The following is a 20,684-nucleotide window of genomic DNA, read 5'->3' on the forward strand; positions in this document are numbered from 1 at the left end:
GTTGAGTTTTAGTTTCACTACTACAACTTTTTAACAGCATTTCATTACCCATCTTGACAAATACCAAAATGCTGGAAATACAATTCTGAACTTTGGAGATGATCGTAACAAAAAGTCTTCTGTTGTTTGTCTAAAAAGGAGTTAATCAAAATTTGTCCCAGAACTTAAGACATTACTACAGTTAAGTAGCTCCTTCATTATCCCTGCTTCACAACTATGTTGGGAAGCTTTAATGTTTTTTGTTGCTTCTGCAGCTTTCAAATTATTTAAAAACAAACAAACAAACAAAAAACTCCTGGGGCTTAGATAAATTTGTAACTGCTTCGTACTTGCTTAGCTACAAGCATCAACCTGAATATATTTTTTTCATAATTTAAGTCTCCCCAACACTTTTGATTTTAAAATTTAAAAATTTGGGTATGGAAATTGTGGGAAAAGTCTAGAGATAAGTAAAATAAAACATTATGACTGACTTTGTAATGTGCCTTTAGAATGCTTATTTTTTCATTTTCAATTAACTGGGAATTTATAATAAGGTGTGTGTTTGTGAATGTATCTTGCGCTCTTAGTTATTACCATAAAATGTTATTAGGCATCCATCAGTTTTAGACTCCAGGGTGAAAACATTATTGAAGGATTACTCAAAAGTCAGGAAAGAATAACATTTTTAAAAGACAAATAGAGGCATTGCATGTGAAACTATTCTAAGCAATTTTTTGAATATCTTCAGCTCTTGCGAGACAACCGGTCGGACAGAGGACACAAGAAGAACAGCTCTGTAAAAACAGCTAGCAGGTAAGTTTGGGTTAGCAGCCATCTTTACAACTGTTAATGCAGTTGTTGATTTATTAATTCTCAACTTTTTAATATAAATTTTATATATATTTTGGGGTATTTTCAGTGGTATTTCCATGCTTGTGATTTACTTTAAACTGTCTCTTTTGTAAAACCTAATCTTTGCTGGCACAGATTTTATCGGTGTCTGTATCCAACTATACTTAATAAACTCAATCTCTTTAATAAACATGAGAATTAAATGGATACTGAAGCAAGGTTTATGCTTCTGGCATCCAAGTTAATTGTTGAAAATGTATGAAATTAACATTATGCATGCTAACTTTTGAAATCAAGAAGTCAACATAAATACCTTAACACTTCAATTGTTCTTAAGTCATGTTTCAACAACAAGAGTCTCACTGTGAAAACTAATCGTACACATCTAGTTCTATCCTCCAGCTTGTTTCCTCCCCCTCAAAATAACACGTTAAATACTGAACTGATGGGCGTTAGTCTAGAAGTCTGTTCCTAGAGGGGTTTTTGTGCACGTTACCTGCTGAATCAGTCTGGTCTGACAAAAGAATTCTTATAGCTAGTATTTCTTCAAATCTGAGAAAACTGTGGGAAAAGTACTGCGTACTTTTCAGAATTGTAATCTTGTTATGTAAACATCATGTCCTGAAATTATTTTGAAAAGTTATCATAGATCTGTATCATTGTAAAATACTGGGTTTGTGTGAGACAGTACACCTGTCTTTCAAGTATTTGCATTGTAGTACATACGTGATCACCCTGAAACAAGTTTTTCACATTATTAAGTAATTGCTTTGATGAATAACTGGAAAGTGAGATCAATACTTCCTTCAAAAATAAGCATACTAAATATGAACCTATGTCATTGTATTCAAACTTTGCTTAGACAGTATTTAAAATGCTGGTCGAACAAATGCTCGTCATTCATCTTCAGAAATGATGGCTTTGCCTATTTCACCTTTTATTTTTTAAGCAAAGATATCTAAAAAGTTTTGCATACATTTTCTAGCAAATATTTTTTATCACGTTGTATTTTTGCTTAGAGTATTGGTTTGAGTCCATGTTAGATAAGAATTTTCACTGTAAGTGCTATCAAGCTGTTTACTTGAAACTGAGAGTAAGTGGATGTTAAGAAGCAGGATTATATTTAAAGTCCTTTAAGGACCATTTTTATGCGCTAGCACCCTGGAACAGTATCTGAGGAATTCAGAATCATAACTTTCACGTTCATTTTTTCTGGTCAGTGAAGTTCTCTCAAAATGATTGATCTCTTCTAACCGCTTCTGTAGGTAATTTTTTTACTTTTTAAAATGACATTAAATACAAGGAGTGGTCTTCAACCTCTCTTCACGTCCAAATCAGCAGTAGGTTTGTAGACTGTATTTCCAAATAAATACTTGGCAGGACTGTGTAAAAGCAATGCAGGTCTGAAGACTGTTGTTTTCTCTAAAATATGTGTAGTTTTATTAAACTAAGACTTCCATAAACTATTATTGCAGATATACATAGTACCAGGGTATGTTATCATACTATAGTATGTTTAAAAATAGCAAGATCATGTGCTGGGCTGTCATCACGTTATTTCACAATAATTATTTGTGGTTTTGCAGAAAAATAGGAAGTTTTCTCTGCCTACTGTAGAACCTTCATTGTCAGTTCTTGAGAATGAGTGGAAAATAAGTTCTTAGACTTTTATGGTAATTATTATTATTATTATTTTTTTTTTTTTACTAAATGTGACAACTCTTAGAATATCAAGTAAGTATTTGTAAGCTGTACTTTGAACAAATTTTAACAGGATTGCCACAGCTGAACTGTTGCAAGTAAGAATTTGATTTGCACTATGTGCAGTCCTTTTTTCTGTTAGGCTGATAACATTCCTGGGGCCTACTTTTCTTCCTACAAATTTTAGTGTTCTTTATTGTAACATTTCACTTTTTTTATCAAAAGCAGTTCTCATCAAAATAGATTTTTCTTCATGTATATAGGAACAGCATGTGACAAATACATATTTGATATCATCATATCTTCATAATATCTACCCTCATTCAATTCATGGCTGTCTGTCTTCTATTATAAATTAAATTCATAGTGTCATGTGATGTGGGTGGTAACCCTGCCCATGGCTGAGAGTTGGAAATAGACAATCTTTAATGTTCATTCTAACTAAGGCGCATTCTATGATTCTAAGAAATGTAAGATTTATTTAAGGTTAATATTGAAGATTGCTGGTGTTAAAACTTATAAATTGTTGTTTCTGCTGTAAGGGTTAAACTTACTTTCATCACTCAATACAGAGAAAACATTTTTACTTAACAAAGTACTTATAAAAATTACTGTTTTAATGGCACATATTATGTACAGTTATTAAAATGGTGATCTCAGCCTAATTATAAATATGCAATTTCATCATATGGAATATTAAAATAGAAGTCTGTCATTTGTGTATGCACAGATGCTTTAGAACACAAAACAAAGAAAAAAAACAAAAACAGCAATGAAAATAACAAAAAAAAACACCAACTACAAGATACCAGTGCCAAGAGATAATACCAGAACAAATTTTAGATCCTTTCAGAATCAAGTATCCTTGAAGTGAATGTTTCTTGATTGTACCGCTCTCTGTTCATGTGCAGTTATCTGCATTCTTTTGCTAAACACAGGTGTTTACTCACACCTGAGAGTCTGAAGCATTCTAAAACTGACCCATAATTAGTTTGTATTTTAGACTATTTAAACTAATTGATGCATTGAATGTAATTTGGATGAGTACACAACAGGTAAGCATTGTAACTTTACACTGAATTGCTATTCAGCTGTTGGATGTGGTGGTAGAATAACAACAGTAAGTAAGGATTGGAAATTCTTTAGAATTATAGTACTTACCTAGAAAATAGTTCAATTTGATTCTCTTACTGCAAGATTTAATTTCTCCATCTATTTCTTTATATAGTTTTCACATAACTGTATTTTTAGTGGTGAACTTTATCTTTTTATTTGTGTTTGTGAAAACGTTTACTCTTTATATGCGTTTAAGATAGTTGCATACACACGTTTTTTATGCTTACTTGGATTGTTCCTTACCCCTTTTCGGTGACTGAACACACTTCTTGTCTCAGCAAGTAGACAAATGTAAGGACCTGCATTGTGTTAGGTTGGTGACTTGTGGAATAATTTACCGGGTAAATACATCAAAAAGGTGTGGAGTTCTAAACACTGCAGTGGCTTAAAACTTTCTATCCATAATGGAGTATTGCTTATACTTTATGGGTAAGATTTACCATACTAGATTGCTTGTATTCGTTTTGTTCTCAAACTCAATAATTATAAGCTAATTTTATGCAAATTAATAGCAAGCTTTATTATTGGAAGGATCTTTTGATTGTTGAGAACTGTTAATAATGCTATTGAGAAACAGAATGTTAGGAAGGGATAGTCCTGCACGACAAAACATAGAAACTGGATAAGTTAAACGATTCTGATACAATTCAACATGTGATCTTCTGTATTTGTGTATTTGTAATACAAATATTTATTTATGTCACCTTTACAAGTAAACTCTTCTGTCACTGATTACTGAAATTGTATAAACAGTGCTACATATTTCTGGTTTAAAGCCGTGTGTTTATTCCTCCTACTTAGCCTTGAAAAAATTATGTTTATATTATCTCTTCCCATTAGGATGGGGAACTATTTCCTCCCAAATCCCATTACACTGCTTGAAGGTGTTAATTTTCCCAGCCGCTTGTTTTATGCTATAGTCTTTTGCCAGTAAAGTAGGTTTTTTGTTTTATTTTTTTAATACGCTTTGGGCAAAACCAGCCTGGTTAGCTCAACTCACCTATTTAAATTAAATTGGCTGGGTTTGTACTAGGGAGTGCTCACATGATTTCTTCCCCCAGCAGAGCTGTGGAGATGATAATCTCTAGCAGATGTGTGATAACAAATAGCTTGGGATAGTAATGTCTTCATCTGGTGCAGTTGTTAGCAGACCAAATGTCTGTCTATAGCCTGAGGCTGCGGGCAAACAATTGAACATGATTGAGTTATGGCAAGTTAACAAGTTGTTGCTTGGCAGCTGAGCTGCCATAGCTGAGCATTTGCCCTTTGTTTGCATGCTCCCAGCATGAGGTGAAACACATTTTCTTAAGTCACCTTTGTAAAATTTTAGAAAAAGAAGTTGTACCTAAGGAAGATTCCCCAGTGCGAAGTACATTCATTTGGTCGGCTGTTGAGACAGAGTTGAACCATATTTTGCTGAGCTACTACATCATTGTTCTTAACAAGTAATATATTGCTAAGTATTTAGAGCACCTCTGTCACACAACTATCTGAGTGTCTTAATTTTTTAAGTATTTGTCTTCACAATATCCTGTAAAGCTAGGAGGTGCTGCTATATTCTCATTTGACAGAATAACCAGAATGCTTAAGTAAGTTAAAGTTTTACTTTTCGTTATGCAGTCAACACTGTAACTACTTATTTATGCTGTAATCTAGAAACAACATTTCAGATTGGGAAACCACTACTGCTAAATAAGTTAAACTCATATAATTGTTTCCTTTACTATGCATAATGGTCTTGTGCATTATTTCTTTTTACAATGTGCCCATGTTAAATATCTATTTTATCTTCATATTTATTTTTTCTTATTGTACTGTAAGAATTTATGGCACACGCATGGATGGAGAAACTGAAAAGAGCGTCCAAACTGCTGCTGTATGCAATTTCTTTGGTTGGTCTTGACAACTCCATGTTGGCTTTCCACACTCAAATGCTCCCCCAGTGATCGTTAAAAGGAAAAAAAAAACACAAACTATTTGTAGTTCTTATACAGTTCAGTCTTGGCTTGAACAAAGTCTTACAAAAGTGATTTCAAAGTTGTATAGAATTATTCAAGTTAGGATTAAACGAGGTAGCTGATGCAGTGCTAACAATCTTGTCAATATAGCTTAGGATGAACTAGTTATCCACTTCTCGTGGCTGCAAAGTAGATCATAACATGAGGTAGAACCTTGATGTTTACTTAAAAATCAGTAGAGGCATCTACTTAGCCATTATTCCAGTGAGGAAGAAAGACTGTGCCATTCTTCTAATGGCCACTTGTTGCTGTTCTCTTCTGAGTTGTCAAGAAGGCTTTAAAGCATGTTCTTGCAGTGGCAAACAACATAGACTGAAATACAGGTTTCTCCACATGAGAGACCTTAATGGAAGAGGGCTATGGAAATAGTTCAAGTGTTATGTGAAGGAAATGTCAGATTATACTAAATAACAATGAATGTCAGTTAAGAAAATATTATGATTATAACTTCCCTCGGTTTTCTGCAAATTCTTCGCTTTTTTGCCTAGGTTGCTCTCCATCCAGATTAAATTTATGCCCTGTGTTAGTAAAAGGTATCATCTCTGAAGTATGTATGTTTGTGATTTATTTATTTATTTATTATGACTAACAGTATTCTCTTAAAAAAAGTTTCTAGACGAAAAGTAGCATCAAAGCTGAAGAGAGGTTTTCAAAAGAGTGTTTTTTTCCTTTGGATAGCAATATGAATTTCAGCCTTTCCCAGTTTGGAAGGGAGACCCCTATTTGTATGTTTGTATAGCACTTGTTCAGTTTCATCTGATGATACAAAGACAGTGTGTTCTTTTTCACAGATGTGACAAATAGAATTACAGCTGCTCTTTATTTGATCTTCTAAAGAAACAAAGATGTGCAAGTATTCTATCTGCTCCCTCTTTCCCACCGTGTCATCTGTTGTTTGGGAAAGAGTCCTAATTTGCAGCAGATACAAAACTATTTGTCGTCTTGCAGGTTTGCCAGAAATAAATGAAACCATTAATTACTACATTTTTTGAGCAGCTGTTAATAGATTGGGATAAGAAAACTGTACATTAGACTACTGGTTAATTACAAGTACTGTAATTGTTTAATGTGGCTTTTGTGGAATGAAATTACAATACCAGAGGAGGTAAATTCAGCCAGTTTTTTGAAAATTATACATGAAAATGTGCATATAGATGCATTGCAGTAAAACTGAGGAATGCATAACTGGTTTACTGCCTTGTTCATTTTTGCCATCACATAAATACTCCTAACAAAAATATTTTAAAAGGTAATGTTTAAACATTTTAATTTAAGTGTACAACTATTAAAGGTAATAAGTTAATACATTATAACCCCAGAGCTAATCAATCATGCAGGAGATTCAGATAAAATATTAAAATCCAAATGTGTTTACATCATTAGAAATTAACAACTAAGCAGTTTTATCTCGTCTTTGGAGTGCCATGAAGCACTAACTCTACGCTTATGATTGGTGCTTAATAATATTTGCAGTTCCAGATTAAATTATGTGAATGTTTGAGGACACATTGCTTTCTTCGCTTGTCATCACCCTCAGGGACAATGTTATTTCATCAGTTTGCAATTTTTCCTCTTTGAGAAGAGATGGTGCCATTTTGAAAGAGGGCAATTCCTGATCTAGTTTTCTATACAATGACCTTATTTTTAAGGTCATAAGAAGACTTGCGTATGCAGAAAGGGGGGAGAGCAGTTCAGTTGTTATTTCAAAGGGTAGCTAGTATGTTCTGCTTTGGAGAAAAATTATTTTAAGGAAATATTTAAGATTCTATATTTATTCTTGGATAAAGTATCCATTGACAAAATTAATTTTAGTCACTATCTTTAAAGCGTAATATTATTTTTAACTCAACTCCTCCAACTTTGTTTTGAAAAATACATTCTTTCATTGCATCTGCAATGTAAAGCTAAGTTTTAACTAAAAAAACACAAACAGAATTTCATTATTGTTGTACTAAAAGCTAATATAGTTTACGATGTTGTACATAAATAAGCTTCTAAATAAAGGTGAAAAAAAAAAACCCTTTAAAATTCCAATAATACATGAGTATACTAACTGTCAAGTTAATAATAAATTAATTAGTCCTTATTTAAAAAAAAATAAATAAACAGGATAACAGAGAACCCCCAGAACTGGTTCTGTACTTCTGGGTCTTCCTGATACAGTCTAGACTGAATATTATCCTGTATGAATTGATAGCAAGTTTCTCGGTTTCATATAACTGAATTTCAGCATGATATGCTTGTTTCTCACACCCACTTTTAGCTATGCTTTTCTTTTGTAGTTGCCAGATTGAAGCTTACTCTAGTTTGTGCTCCAGAACTTGATCTGGAGTTCCCTTAATTTTTTAGTCTGTTGTTAAACAACTTTGCAATCACAACAGGCCTTTTTGCTTTCTGTTTTTCTACCACTCATTTGTCACGGCATTTGTTTCTGCGTAGTCATAAAATTACTTGTACTGGGGACGTTATTTGTACTAGGATGATCTAAAAATTCAGATCCTCTCTGTCTTTACACCATGCAGAGGCATGAAAGCTGTTCTCCTTGAACATAAGGATGAGTAGTTATGTATGGAAGAAAGGTGGGATTGCATTTTTCTGTTCTTTTAGAACAAGTGAGTAGCTTGTTTCATATTATGTAGAATTTTCTTTATTTTCTTTGATGTTTCAAAATCGTGGTCATTTATTATAATAACACATTTCACCCTCTGTGGAAAAATGTCATTCAAGAACTGTCCTAGCCAAAAGAAAGGACAGTAACCAGTGTACTGTTTTTGGATTTGGGAGTTTGTGTTGTCAAGGCTTTTTGAAGTGTTAGTATCATCAGTTAATAGAGAAGAGAGAACATCAGTCAATGACTTTTTAGCTTTTTCTTATCTGCACTTCTTTGATATCGGAAATTCAAATTTTGCATAACTCCTACACGTGCAGATACCTTGTACTTAGTGAGGATTCATAACAGCTTAATATTCAGTCTCAGCTTTGGTGAATTTTTTTCCCCCTCTCTTTCTTCATACACATGGCTGTATCTCATTTTCTCAGAACATTATTATTATTTGAATTACTTAACCAGAAAATGAGATTGTTTCAAGAATTGTTTGTCAAGCACACTGTTAAAAATGTGGAAGTGAAAAGACTAAGGGGAATGATTTAGAAGTCCGGTTGTAGAGTTATTTTCTTGGAGCCAGTTGAAAGACAGTAGGCTAAAGAATGATGAAAAGCTTCTAGATCACCGATCTAGATCTAGACCTGAATGATCAATTGAAAATCGTTACGTTGTGCTGACTGTTTACTTGCAAGAATTGAACTGTTAGTCTCTTAGTGGAGCAAATGCATTTCATTTGGCTGTGCTTTCTCATTTTCTCATAGTAGAGGCAAAGTACGGAACCAATATCACAGTTTACTAACTTTATCAAAGTCCAACCTTACAAACATTTCTCTTTTTCCGTTATTAAACTATGTTAGATATTTGTCATATATATATTTTTACACTGTTGCTTCTTGTTTTCAGCCTGCACAAAAAGAAAATTTTGAAAGTGGGACTAATTTTTGCAATGATTTTAACCTATCCCTACATGAGTATAATCTAAAACTATCTAAGTCTGAGTATAATCCAGTACTGTATTTGCAAGGCCTTTCGACAAGTTGCATTTGTCCTGTACTGACTATATTTAGTGAATGTCATGCTCAGTAAACAAATATGTATTCAGAAATATCTGTAATGAACAGTGTGGCTGACTAAGCTATCCAGTCCTTACGTGGAAATAGCTGCTCAAGGCCATGGTTATTGCTCAGGTCAAAAAGATGCTTTTGAAATCATTTCAGACTAGATGAGGATCCATATATTGTAGATATTAATGATATTGTCAAAAGATGAAAAAGGAACAAAAGAATGTTTGCTTTAGAATTTGTGAAACAATATTGTCCTATAACAGAATGGTATTATTCATGGAACCTCTTTTCTGTCTATATTACATAATCACACAAAGATGAGCATTACCTATTTTTATCAGATGTTTTGTGATTAAAAGTCATAATGGAAAATATGTATTCAAAACTATTTTGAAATATTCTGCTATAAATATTCATTCCTAAAAACATGAAATCATGTCATTTGTGAAAAAAAGCTGTAGTTTTAGCAATTTAATTTTTGACAGAAGTAGATTTTTTAGTTCTGTTCCATCAGTGTTCCTTGGTGACTTGTTTGTACACTAAGATATTGGGTTAGATTTGCCTTTGTGTAATTCATATACTTTTGATCAATTCCAACTCATGCCCAATTATATTACACTAAATTAACATAATTCAACAGATGTTGATATTTAAATGTTTTCTGGCATTCACATCTTGGACAGCTGTCTTAGAGCTTGGGGAAAAGGCAAACATTTAGAGTTAAATGCTGAACATATGCTTAAATTACTAATTAGAAACAAGAAAAAACAATGCATTATCCTTTCTGAGGGCAGTAGGCCTCTAATACAGAAAAAAATTTAGAGACTCTTGATTTGCAAATATAGTATGAGTGACTTGAGATTAGGTGTCTCTGTTTGTAGCAGTGTGAAATTTTATTTTTCATAGTATTTGTTTTACCTGTATAGACTTTCAGATCTTGCACTACTTCTACATTTGAATGACCCTTAGAAATGCTGAAGAGGTAACACAAAGGAAGGTACATAAAGGTATATATAAAGGTATATAAAGGTATATATAAAGAAGTAACACAAAAGAAGGTATATAAAGGAAGTGTGTGTGTGTATGTGTGTATATATATATGTGTGTGTGTGTGTGTGTATATACAGTTATTTGGATGAGATAAGTTGACGTGGGCTGGAGGAAAACTGTATTTTTCTTAATAATGATAGTATTTCTATAGGACTTTCAATAAAACAGGTATGTTATCCGAATGTTGAATGTTATGTTGTGAACAGATTGGCTTAATATGAAAGGAATTTGACATGCACTGTTTTATCACAGCTGTTTTAAATTTTGTAAAAGGACAAAGTGCGTAGCTTTTGTGGTTAATATAATATTTATTCACACTTGTGGAGGCAGATGCTGCAATCTGTTGTATGGATGATGTCATTCTTTAAACAAGTTTAAAGAAAAGCTTCAATGTTTGCAAAGGAAGTAGAGAAATCAAATGTGGAACTGATTTCATGTGAATGATGTCTGAGAAAAATGATACCAAGTAGAAATCTGTATTTATCTTCATAACCATTAAAAATTAATGTTTATGCTACATATGAATTATATTTCCATATTGTTTTGTCAGTTCTTTAGCACTGAATGAAGAGTTACTGTAAAAACTTTTAGCATATTTTGTAGACAACGTTAATTTGCAGCAGTCTTCATTTAGCACTCATAGCCAAGAAGGAAATCCATTTAATACTGTTAACGCTCTATTGTTCAGAAGGTACGAGGGCAAGCAGTATTCTTTCTACAATCTCCAGAATGTTAACTTGAGGAAATACATATAAATTTGTGAATGATTTCACCTATTAAAAACAAAATCAGGAGATTTTTAAGTTTTTAATTTCCAGGAATCAGTCTCCTAGTGCTAAATATTGTCAGTTTCTAAAAAGTCCATGAAATCCTTTTGATTTACTGGGTGAGTATGATAGAAGTAGTGGTACACCCTCATGTCTACCACTACTATCTGTCTATCTGATATGATCTCAGCATCGTGTTGTCAAAGGGTTTTGTTTTTTTTCTGCATGGAAAATTTAAGTGAAGAATCTCTCACCAACAGTGCAGCTATCACAGCAGCTTTGGAAAACAGTGGGAGCTGTTCTAACACTTAATGCTCACGTTGCCCAGATTGTCACCAGGCACACACACATGATGTTTCTGTGAAAAATAACAAAATAGGTTGTAGACATTGATTTGATTTGAAGTAAGGTAAATTTGCACTGAGTGACATTTATCTGTTTTTCTTACCAAGATGTTACTGGATTGTTTTTTCAAGATTGCTGCATTACATTATACTGAGATCTGGAGTCTTGATCTTCATTGTTAAATCCATTATTCGGTTCGTTCTTATTTGGTGTCATCTAATCCACAGAGATGACCTCAGAGTAGTGTCCTGCACATCAGCTTGAACTGCACGTGCGTTGTGCATATTTAGAGAGTGAGGGGGTGTAGAAACATTCTTGGGAATGGGCAAAAAGACATCCATATGTACAATTGTTTATAAATGTTACCAAAGGTTTACAGTTCTCTGGCCATTTGCATGGAAGCCAGAGCTTGTGTCCATGTTTGGACACTCAGTCAAAAGAAATTGTAGAAGTTTGTGTTCATCATAATTTGATTGGAAGTTTAGTAAAACGTACATAGTAGTTTTTAATTCTGTTTAACTCTAAAGTTATCCTAAACTGTTCTGTGGATTCAGGTGGTCTTGAAGCCATTGCTAGTCATTTGTGGAGAGTTAGAAGGGTATAGTAGGAGTTAAAAATACATCCTGCTTTCTATTTAAGCAGTGCTAATGAATGTGCTTCTATTGGCAACTGCATACAACAGTGTCTGCGTTTTGAGCCGTGTAATAAAAACAAGAATCCGTAGTACGGGTCCAGTATGTGTATGAATTTGAGAACCTTTTCTGTGATATTGTTATCATCACTCAGATGATGCTTGGATTTTGTAAAGTTGAGTTACACAATGCACTTCATTTTATTGACTTTCTTCTGTTACGCAATTTTGAATTCTGTTGCTTTTTTTAATCTTTATGCTAATGTGAATGTTATTTCACATACTATCTACTTAATTTCAGCTTATAAGGAATTGTCAAAGCATTTGAAGTGTAATGTGAATCATGGTCCTCACTGCATTCTGTCTTCAGTTATATCTATATTCATATCTATTGCTTATCTATATTTTAAGACTGAGAAATGACAGTGGCAATTACATTTCCACTTGAAAATAATTCTTTCAAGTCTCTTCTAGACTGCAAACCCGTCAACTCTTGCTTTATTTTAATCTCTTCTCAAGGAATTTTGCTTATAAACTTTTGTCAAGCTTCTACAGTAGCTAAGGCATTCTGATGATAAAATTGAAGAGTTCTACAGCCATCTGCAGGAATTCATTGATACTGTGGCAGAATGATGTGACACTGTTTACAGTGGATTTGTTCCTCAGGTGTGAGAGAGATGTTGGTTGGAATATAATGGATATACATGTATTGATCATTGCAGGTTCACCTAATTACAGTATAGAAATCAGTCTTCTTGAAAACATTATTCTGTTATAGTAGCCTCCAGCATAGGATTTTCCGAATCAAGAGTACAGATATTAAATAAATGTTGTTAAACAAAAAATGCACGCTCTCCAACATCTGACTTTGTTAGTCATCAGTACTTTTATACATTTTTAACATCAAGCATAAAAGCATAATCTCCATTACTTACAAGTTATTGTAGCAATGTTGCAGTGTAGTAAGGTAAACGGTTTGACAGTAAATATACTGAATGTCAATGAAGTTAAACACATTAATAACAGCCTTCATTGCTTCTTTCTGAAGAGACAATAGAGTAATTATTGGATTAGTTGGTTTTTGTGTTTTTATTCTGTTGTTTTTGTTTTTTTTTAAATTTGGGGGAGAGCATTGAGTTTGGGATTGTTGTTGTAGTTGTTTGTTTTAGGGGTTGTGGGGGTTTTGTTTGTTTTTTGTTTGTTTGTTTTTTATTCCTGGAATGATTGTGATTACAGTAACATGTAATAAATCAGTGAGCTAAAAGTCATTTGGGGGAGTGTCAACTAACCAGTTCATCATGTTACCCTTCTCAGTGATTGGGCTAGTGAATTTTTAACTCCAGAAGCAGCAGAGGTGTGTGTTCAGTTGCTCTCAGTGTGGGTCACCATGTAAGCCATGCAACTGTAGGTTCCATCACACAATGGTTGGTTTGGAGGATGTTCCCAAACGGTACATTGTCTACAGAGGGGTTTTGCAGATATTTGTGAGAGGTTATATCAGATCTATGTCTTGAACACCTGAAGGTGTTCAAGGCCATACTGTATGTAGCCTTGGGCAACCTGATCTGGTTGGTAGCAATTCTGCCCGTGGTATGCAGGTTGACACTAGATGATCATTAAGGTCCCTTCTAACCCCAAACATTCTGCTATTTTATGATTGTACGATGACATGAGTAACAGAAAAGACACTCATGAAAATCACTTACTTACTCAACTTTGATAATTATAGGGATGAAAAAAGGAGTCTGTTCTGTAGGTATAGATAGAATTGTTCAGGGAGTTTGAAGATGCCAAAAATTGTATGTTATGATAACAAGGACAAGTCTCTTGAGGAAAAAAAATGATAAGAAAACTGCCACTATTTAAGAAGGAGATAACAGAATTTGTCTGAATGTTTGTCACAATGTCTACATGCTTCTGAATAGTTTTGTGTGATAGTTTTGTGTGAATCTACAGGGATTGCTTCTATACAGAAGATAAACATATTTCTGTATCAAAACTGCTTTTCATTGTTTTATTTCCACAGAGTTTTATAGTTTGTTTTGCTGCTCCTGCTTTCTATAGTCTATATTCAGTTTTGAGGCTCTTATTTAACGTGTCTAATGAAGAGTCTAAATACAGCACCCAAGATTTTTTTTTAATAAATAAAGTTGACAGTAGTTTATCCAGTGTTTTTGTTTAATGTGTTGAGGCATGCCACAACAACAACAATTCCTGGCATGCTAGTGTAAGTTCACACCAGCCTGGCTTTTGCAGCCCTCTGATTTCCCCCTGCCACAACTTCGCCGCGGCTGTGACACTCGCAGGCCTGCTCTGCCGTGGTGCAGCTGATGCCCTGTCCATGCTCATATTTTTCTTATTGACAGTGAGTGTTCTTGCCAAACGCCAGGGACCATAGTCACATCTGTTTGTCTCCCAAGCTTGTCTGAGGCTGCTTGGGAACACTTTTTATCCAGAGGGCAGCTTTAACTAGGCCTAATACTCTGGAAAGCCTCTATTTGTAAATGCATACAATGAGGCGACAAGTTCCTGTTGTCTTTCCTTAAAAATTATTCCATTTGACACTGCTTGCTCTAGTTCCTGTCACCAGCTCGTCAAAAGCCAAGTTTTCAGGCAAGGTGGTCTTAACAAGTTTTATTTTTTCCCTAATAAAATGCCTAGCTTCCCTGCAGAGCACTATTTATAAATGATAGCTAGAAGCAAGCTAGGGATAAGTAGAGAGTAGTCAGGCAAATAGCTATCTTCCTTTCTGTAATCCTCACTCTTCTGATTTAATGCTAAGGAACATAATGCTGAACTTAGCCTGATTGAGGGTCAGAGTTCTCCCTACTTTCTAATACCCCCATTACGAGCATTTCAAAATGTAGTGTTCTGCTGAAGTACGATGCTTCATTTCATCTAACTGCTAGTTCAAGAACTGTGTTGGTTCTTGTCCATTCCTCTTAAAACCCTTAGCTTTATGTTTCGCTGTGATCTGAATGGCAGTGCATGTCAGATGGTAAGACCTGGTGAAAGTGAATTCCACTTCCACATTGAGAGCCAGTCTGAGACTTGATGTTAGTGGCCGTAAAACCAGATTTGACAAAGCTTAATTGGGACTCTAGCGTACTGCTATTTATTTGTGGCACACGGAGTTTTCAACAACGAAGAAATACCCACACTCACCTTGGCTGGTGATCAGATTGTTATGCCTTGCAAAGACAAATGATTCATTTATGCTGAAGGAAAGGGCTGCCTTTCAGATGTTCATTGATTTTAAATTAAAAAGTAACTGCTGTGTTCTACATGAAGGGTGACAACAATAACAAACTAGTCTTTACTTAGTGTTATTTGTTGCAACTCTATTCCTGTGCCTGGAGGAAAAGTGGGGAGACCCAAGTACCATAATCTTACAGATCAATAATCTGGATATCTCAATGTAGTATAACAGATAATCAATTCTGGGTAAAATAACTCAAACACTGTTAGCTGTTACTGCTCTAGCTTGTGTCTTCAGGTTCAATTGCCTGACTTTATCAATTTTTATCTTTCATCCTGCTTGTATTCCTGGAGACTTTCTCCATTTTTCATTCTGAAAGTGTAGAGTTGCACAAATTGTTTGGCATATAAATTGCCACACAACTTATTCTACATGTTTAATATCAATGTTATATGCATGTCTTAAATATTTATTTTCCCATATTATGTCTAAGTATTCATTTTCTGTATTGTATGGTTGGTTATGTGTTATATTCCTTGATTTCTGTCTGAATTTGGACTGAAATATAGCACATAGCATATAGCACATACTAACATAGAAATATGTTAGTATAGTGGTTCTACTGCAGTTTCTGGATGTTAAATAGGGTGGCATTTCAACTTGGAACTGCAAGGAAGAAAAAAAATGAAAATAAGAGAAAAACATGTTGAAATAGGGACTCTTTAAGTGAAACTGGAATACGTTTCTGCATGAAACTTATTTATTGGAGTATTTTACTATTTAAATAAAAGCACTGCAGTACTTCCTTCTTAGTTTACTGTATTTTATTTTTTTAAGTATATAGAAGACTGTACATTGTCATTTTTTAAATCAATATATTTTCACTCTTTGCCTTATTGAGAAGATCTGAAGGCTCTTGACATAAATGATAATTTGTAATTCATTTAGGAGCATCACAGCTTAAAAAAAAAAATTATACATGTGGTAAAGGCTAGTAGGTCATATATCCATGCTGAAACCAGATTCCCTGAGTGACAGAGTATTACTGTGCTACAGTAGACTATCAGATGCAATTCTCAGCTTATACATTTATCAGAATTCACCACAATACTGATGTAAGAGGTTCACAGTTCTGAATAACATATTTGGAAACAATAAAATTGTGGCACTTATAAATTATTCCATTTATCCCCTGTTCGGTTTCATTTCTTTCCAAAAAAAAACTAAAAAAAAAAACAAACAAAAAAAAAACCCAGCTATGTATGTTCCTTTCTACAGAGATTGCACATTACTTTGAGAAAAATAATATCTCCTTTAAGATTATATTGCATTATTTGCAAATTCCAAATTTACCGCTTCCTATGGTACCTTATTGCTAGGTAGGTGGCTTTAATGTAGTAAGTTTGGCTTATCTACTGTCCTAAGCAGCTCCAACAGTTTACCAGTCTTAAGCTTATGGTTGTTTAATGTGAGACTGGACATTGTGCTCTGTTATATTGTTATCATACTGTACCTTTGAATGAGTAAAGTGCAAATTGTTGTGCTGCAAGATGATTTCATGTACCTTTGAAGAGTTGGCTGTTTCATGTTTTCTCATTTGTTCTTCATCTTACTTTAAAAAGAAATTGACAATGGTTTTCCTGCAATAAATGTTGTTCTGACAGTTAGGCTTTACTAGCCAATTGATATTGTACCAACAATATTGTGATTTCTTTAGATAATTAATCTTAGCTCTTTTCCTGTCAGAAAAAATAGTGTTTTTGTTTTTTTGTTTTATGTTGCACTGGAAAGATCACCAGTTTCGAAAATTAAAAAGCATCCCTTTTATATTATTCATTCCAAGAACAATTTATGGTGCTATGTTTAGATACTGAGCACTTGTCAACAAACATAATTATGCTTCGATATAAACAAGATTGGTGGCTTCACAGCACGGCTTCATCTCAGTTGAATGTTTTGATATAGGTTCGGATTATACAAGCTTTGTGTTTGTGGCATTTTTCTTCTTTTGTTAATAGTTTTCTCCTATAATTACTTGCAGGCAAACCAGTGTGCATTTAGGATCATTGTGCATGGGAGACATCAAACGGAGAAGGAAAGCTGCTCCCCTGCCAGGACCCACAGGTAACCAATTTCACTGGGACAGAACACAAAACACAAGATCTTAAATCTGTAAATATGAAGCAGTAGGTCAGCGACCCAGATAAATGCTGGGTAAATTCAGTAACTTACAATGTAACTTCAGGGTTGTTGTTTTTTTGTTGTTTTTTTTTTTTTATTCTTTATTTGTTAGTAGAATTAAAAGAATATATATATATATTTTTTTTTTTTCCAAACATTCTCAATTTCTAGATATTTATAAGAGCATTTATTTAAAGAGATTATATCTTTTTTCATATACTAAGAATCACAGACAGTAAATATGGCTCATACCTGCTCAGGCATTACAAGGTAGAAGACTTAAGTTGTCTTTTATTTTTCTGTGAGGAGTGCACATGAATATAGTAAATATCCTGCAAACAACTGGAAAGTTGGTGATAAGCTTTAAAATTAATGCTGTCGATTAAATAGGAAGTAATTTCCAAGCACATTTCTGAAAGATTTTTACATGATCACAACCATTGTGTGCATTTTGCTGATGTCACTGCTGTGAAATGACTTTTTCAATACCTAGCAGTGATTTATAGGACACTTGTCAGTTTGTTTGTATTAATTATATATGTGCATACTGGAAACAACAGATGGTGTGTGTGTGTGTATCAGCATAAGACATTTTGTGTATTGGTAGTATGTAAATCTGGACTGTACATGGTAGCCATATGTAATTATTATAGCAACATACATAACACATATGGTTTTTCATATATATTCTAGATGTCTGTCTTTGGAGAAGGCTAATATTTGTATTCCAGTTGAATTCTCTCTTCTGAAATTTCATTGTTTTAAATCTCAATGGCAGTAAAAGACTAAGAATAATATTAAAAATGTTATTAAAGCACCTCAGTGGCAGTAGTATGGAAAAAGAGAATGTATGGGTCAGGTTCGAAGACTCTGAACATATGTGAAGTGAGAAAGAAAAATACTTAATGGTTGAAGAGAGAATAATATAATTATTTCTACAAGGTGATTTTCACTTGATAACTTTCAAGTACTAAAGGATGTCATTTTGTACTAAGAGGGTATGAAATATCATGAAATTCATTTTATTGTTCATTTTACCTTGGGCTTTCAGTGTTCAGTATTTTATTTTACAATCTGGTTCCACAGCGCAACTTTGCAAAGCCAATATTTTGATACTAAAGCAAATGTGTTATATTCAACATTGTATATCTCTATATTTACAGTTCTAGAGATTCTGAGTTCCCAGGACTTTCTTTTATTTGATGGATAACAGAATAATGATGAGTAAATGTATCATATGGGATACCTTTTAAGTAATTTGATGAGTTATTTTCTTTTTTAAATTCAAGGTAATCTCAATTTTCTTCTTTATAGAAGGAGGGAGGATTTTTTTTCTGTGCTCTCAAGTTTTTTTCTGCATTTTGTAAATTTGTAAAATTTTAAGCAACTTTGTAAATTATCTGTTGTAAATTTTTAAGCAATTTTGGTAAACTTCACATACATGTAGATAATATATAACATTTTATAAATTATTACTATTTTCTTCACTGCATATCTTCCTACAATTAAGTAATAAAATTAAGTAATAGTTCATTTGTTATGAGGCTTGATAATATATGTCGGTATTTTAAACCATTTTATGAAAGGTGTATGGTATCCTTTAAGAATGAAAATACATCTGGAAACTTGAATTAAAGTGGTCATTTTTAATATTGTATTATTTTCCTTTCAATTGTTTCAGATAAGATATAGGAACAGAATGACTAAATTTTATGCAGAAGAGTTTGTGAATAAATATTTTCTTGAAAGAAAAATATATGTGTATACCTACTTGAAAGGAAGTTGGAAGATAGAAGAAGCATTCTGCTAATAATCTTCCTTATTTAACAGTGAAATCTGAAAGGCTGTCTATAGATAAGTGATTAACTGCAAATATTTTCTTGAGACACATGTGCTGTAATGTTTTGCCTAAAAGAAGTCAGTTCTCTGAAAAAAACAAAGGTACATACCTTGCTCTGAAAGTAATGCCTCCTATTTATTTTCATAGAAACTGCAACATATACAAAGAGCATAATAACACTATTTGATAGTGTTTTGTAGCTGAAAATTCGCTCAAATTTTCAACATAGTCACCACTCACCACCTTGCTGTGCTCACATCCACTTTTTGGTCTCCATAAACATTCAGCAAGCATCAGTGAATGTAATTGGGTGCCTTTTTTTCCATGTGGAAGAATTCAGTGACACCCCTTTGCTTGATATGCACTTCCGTGTCGGGTGGCATTCTGTCAGTCTGCCCCTCTGCTGCCATCTGTCATATGGCAACAATCTTTAATGGAATACCGGCAGGAAAGTTCCACCTCTGCTTCCATATCACCAACATCTCTAATTTTGTGGGCCAGCCTAATAAAGTAGGAGATATTACTTCTGGAGCAGCCCTTGTAGATCAGGCAGTTGCATAGACTTTGCTTCTTAAAGTATACTACTTAAACTGAACATTCTAGTATGCTATGAGGAAAAAGTGGAAATAAACTATTGAATTTAATAGCATCAGAAAAAGCATGACCTGCATGACCTCTGGAAACACGTCTTAAAAATCATCTGTGTTTTTCAAAAAAATTACAGTGATAAAGAAATTGCTGTAGTGCTATGCACAGCCTTGGAAATGATCGTTTAAATGTTTACATTCAGTAGTGGTGGAGAGAATGACTGGTGATACCAGTGAAGTATTGAAATATGTTCTCTGTTTTGAGTCTCACAAGAGTAGCACCTGCTATTTTCAGACATCTTAAAAGCTATAGACTTCTGTAGCAAGCAGTGTTATTGGATAAACGTTTATTAATTGTGACAAGAACACCCAATTTATTTCAGTACTCCAGCTTATTTACTGCTCTTTCACCTTTGTATTTTGTATTGAAAAAATAAAATGAATATTGATAGAGTTAGATATTGATTTCTAAATTTATAACCTGTTCTCAGCCTGGAGTCAAAGTCACATACCAATAGGTTTGTGTATATAAGTAACAAAGGATGTAGATTTACTTGTACAGCAATGAGAAACTATTGAAGCAAGAAAGTTTGAGCAACACAGTGCATTATATAGTTTGAAAAACGTCACTTGTAAAGGTGAAGAAAAGCTGTGTTGAAAAGCAGTGAAGAAAGCAGGAAATAATATTAGGTATGGATTGTTAAAACCTGGCAGTACTGAGGTGGTGAAGTCTTAATCTGTCTTTT

The 20,684-nt window shown here is 33.6% G+C and overlaps 1 protein-coding gene across 1 annotated transcript in view; it reads left to right on the forward strand.

The window, feature by feature from the left end:
• GPATCH2 (G-patch domain containing 2) overlaps positions 1–20,684 on the forward strand; it is a 102,340-nt gene that overhangs the window by 69,890 nt on the left and 11,766 nt on the right. The window contains 2 exon segments of the mRNA XM_010706699.3: positions 731–795; positions 17,372–17,454. Of these exon segments, the coding sequence (XP_010705001.1) occupies positions 731–795; positions 17,372–17,454 (148 nt within the window).

This window comes from Meleagris gallopavo, chromosome 2 (assembly GCF_000146605.3).
Source record: "Meleagris gallopavo isolate NT-WF06-2002-E0010 breed Aviagen turkey brand Nicholas breeding stock chromosome 2, Turkey_5.1, whole genome shotgun sequence".
NCBI classification, from domain to species: domain Eukaryota; kingdom Metazoa; phylum Chordata; class Aves; order Galliformes; family Phasianidae; genus Meleagris; species Meleagris gallopavo.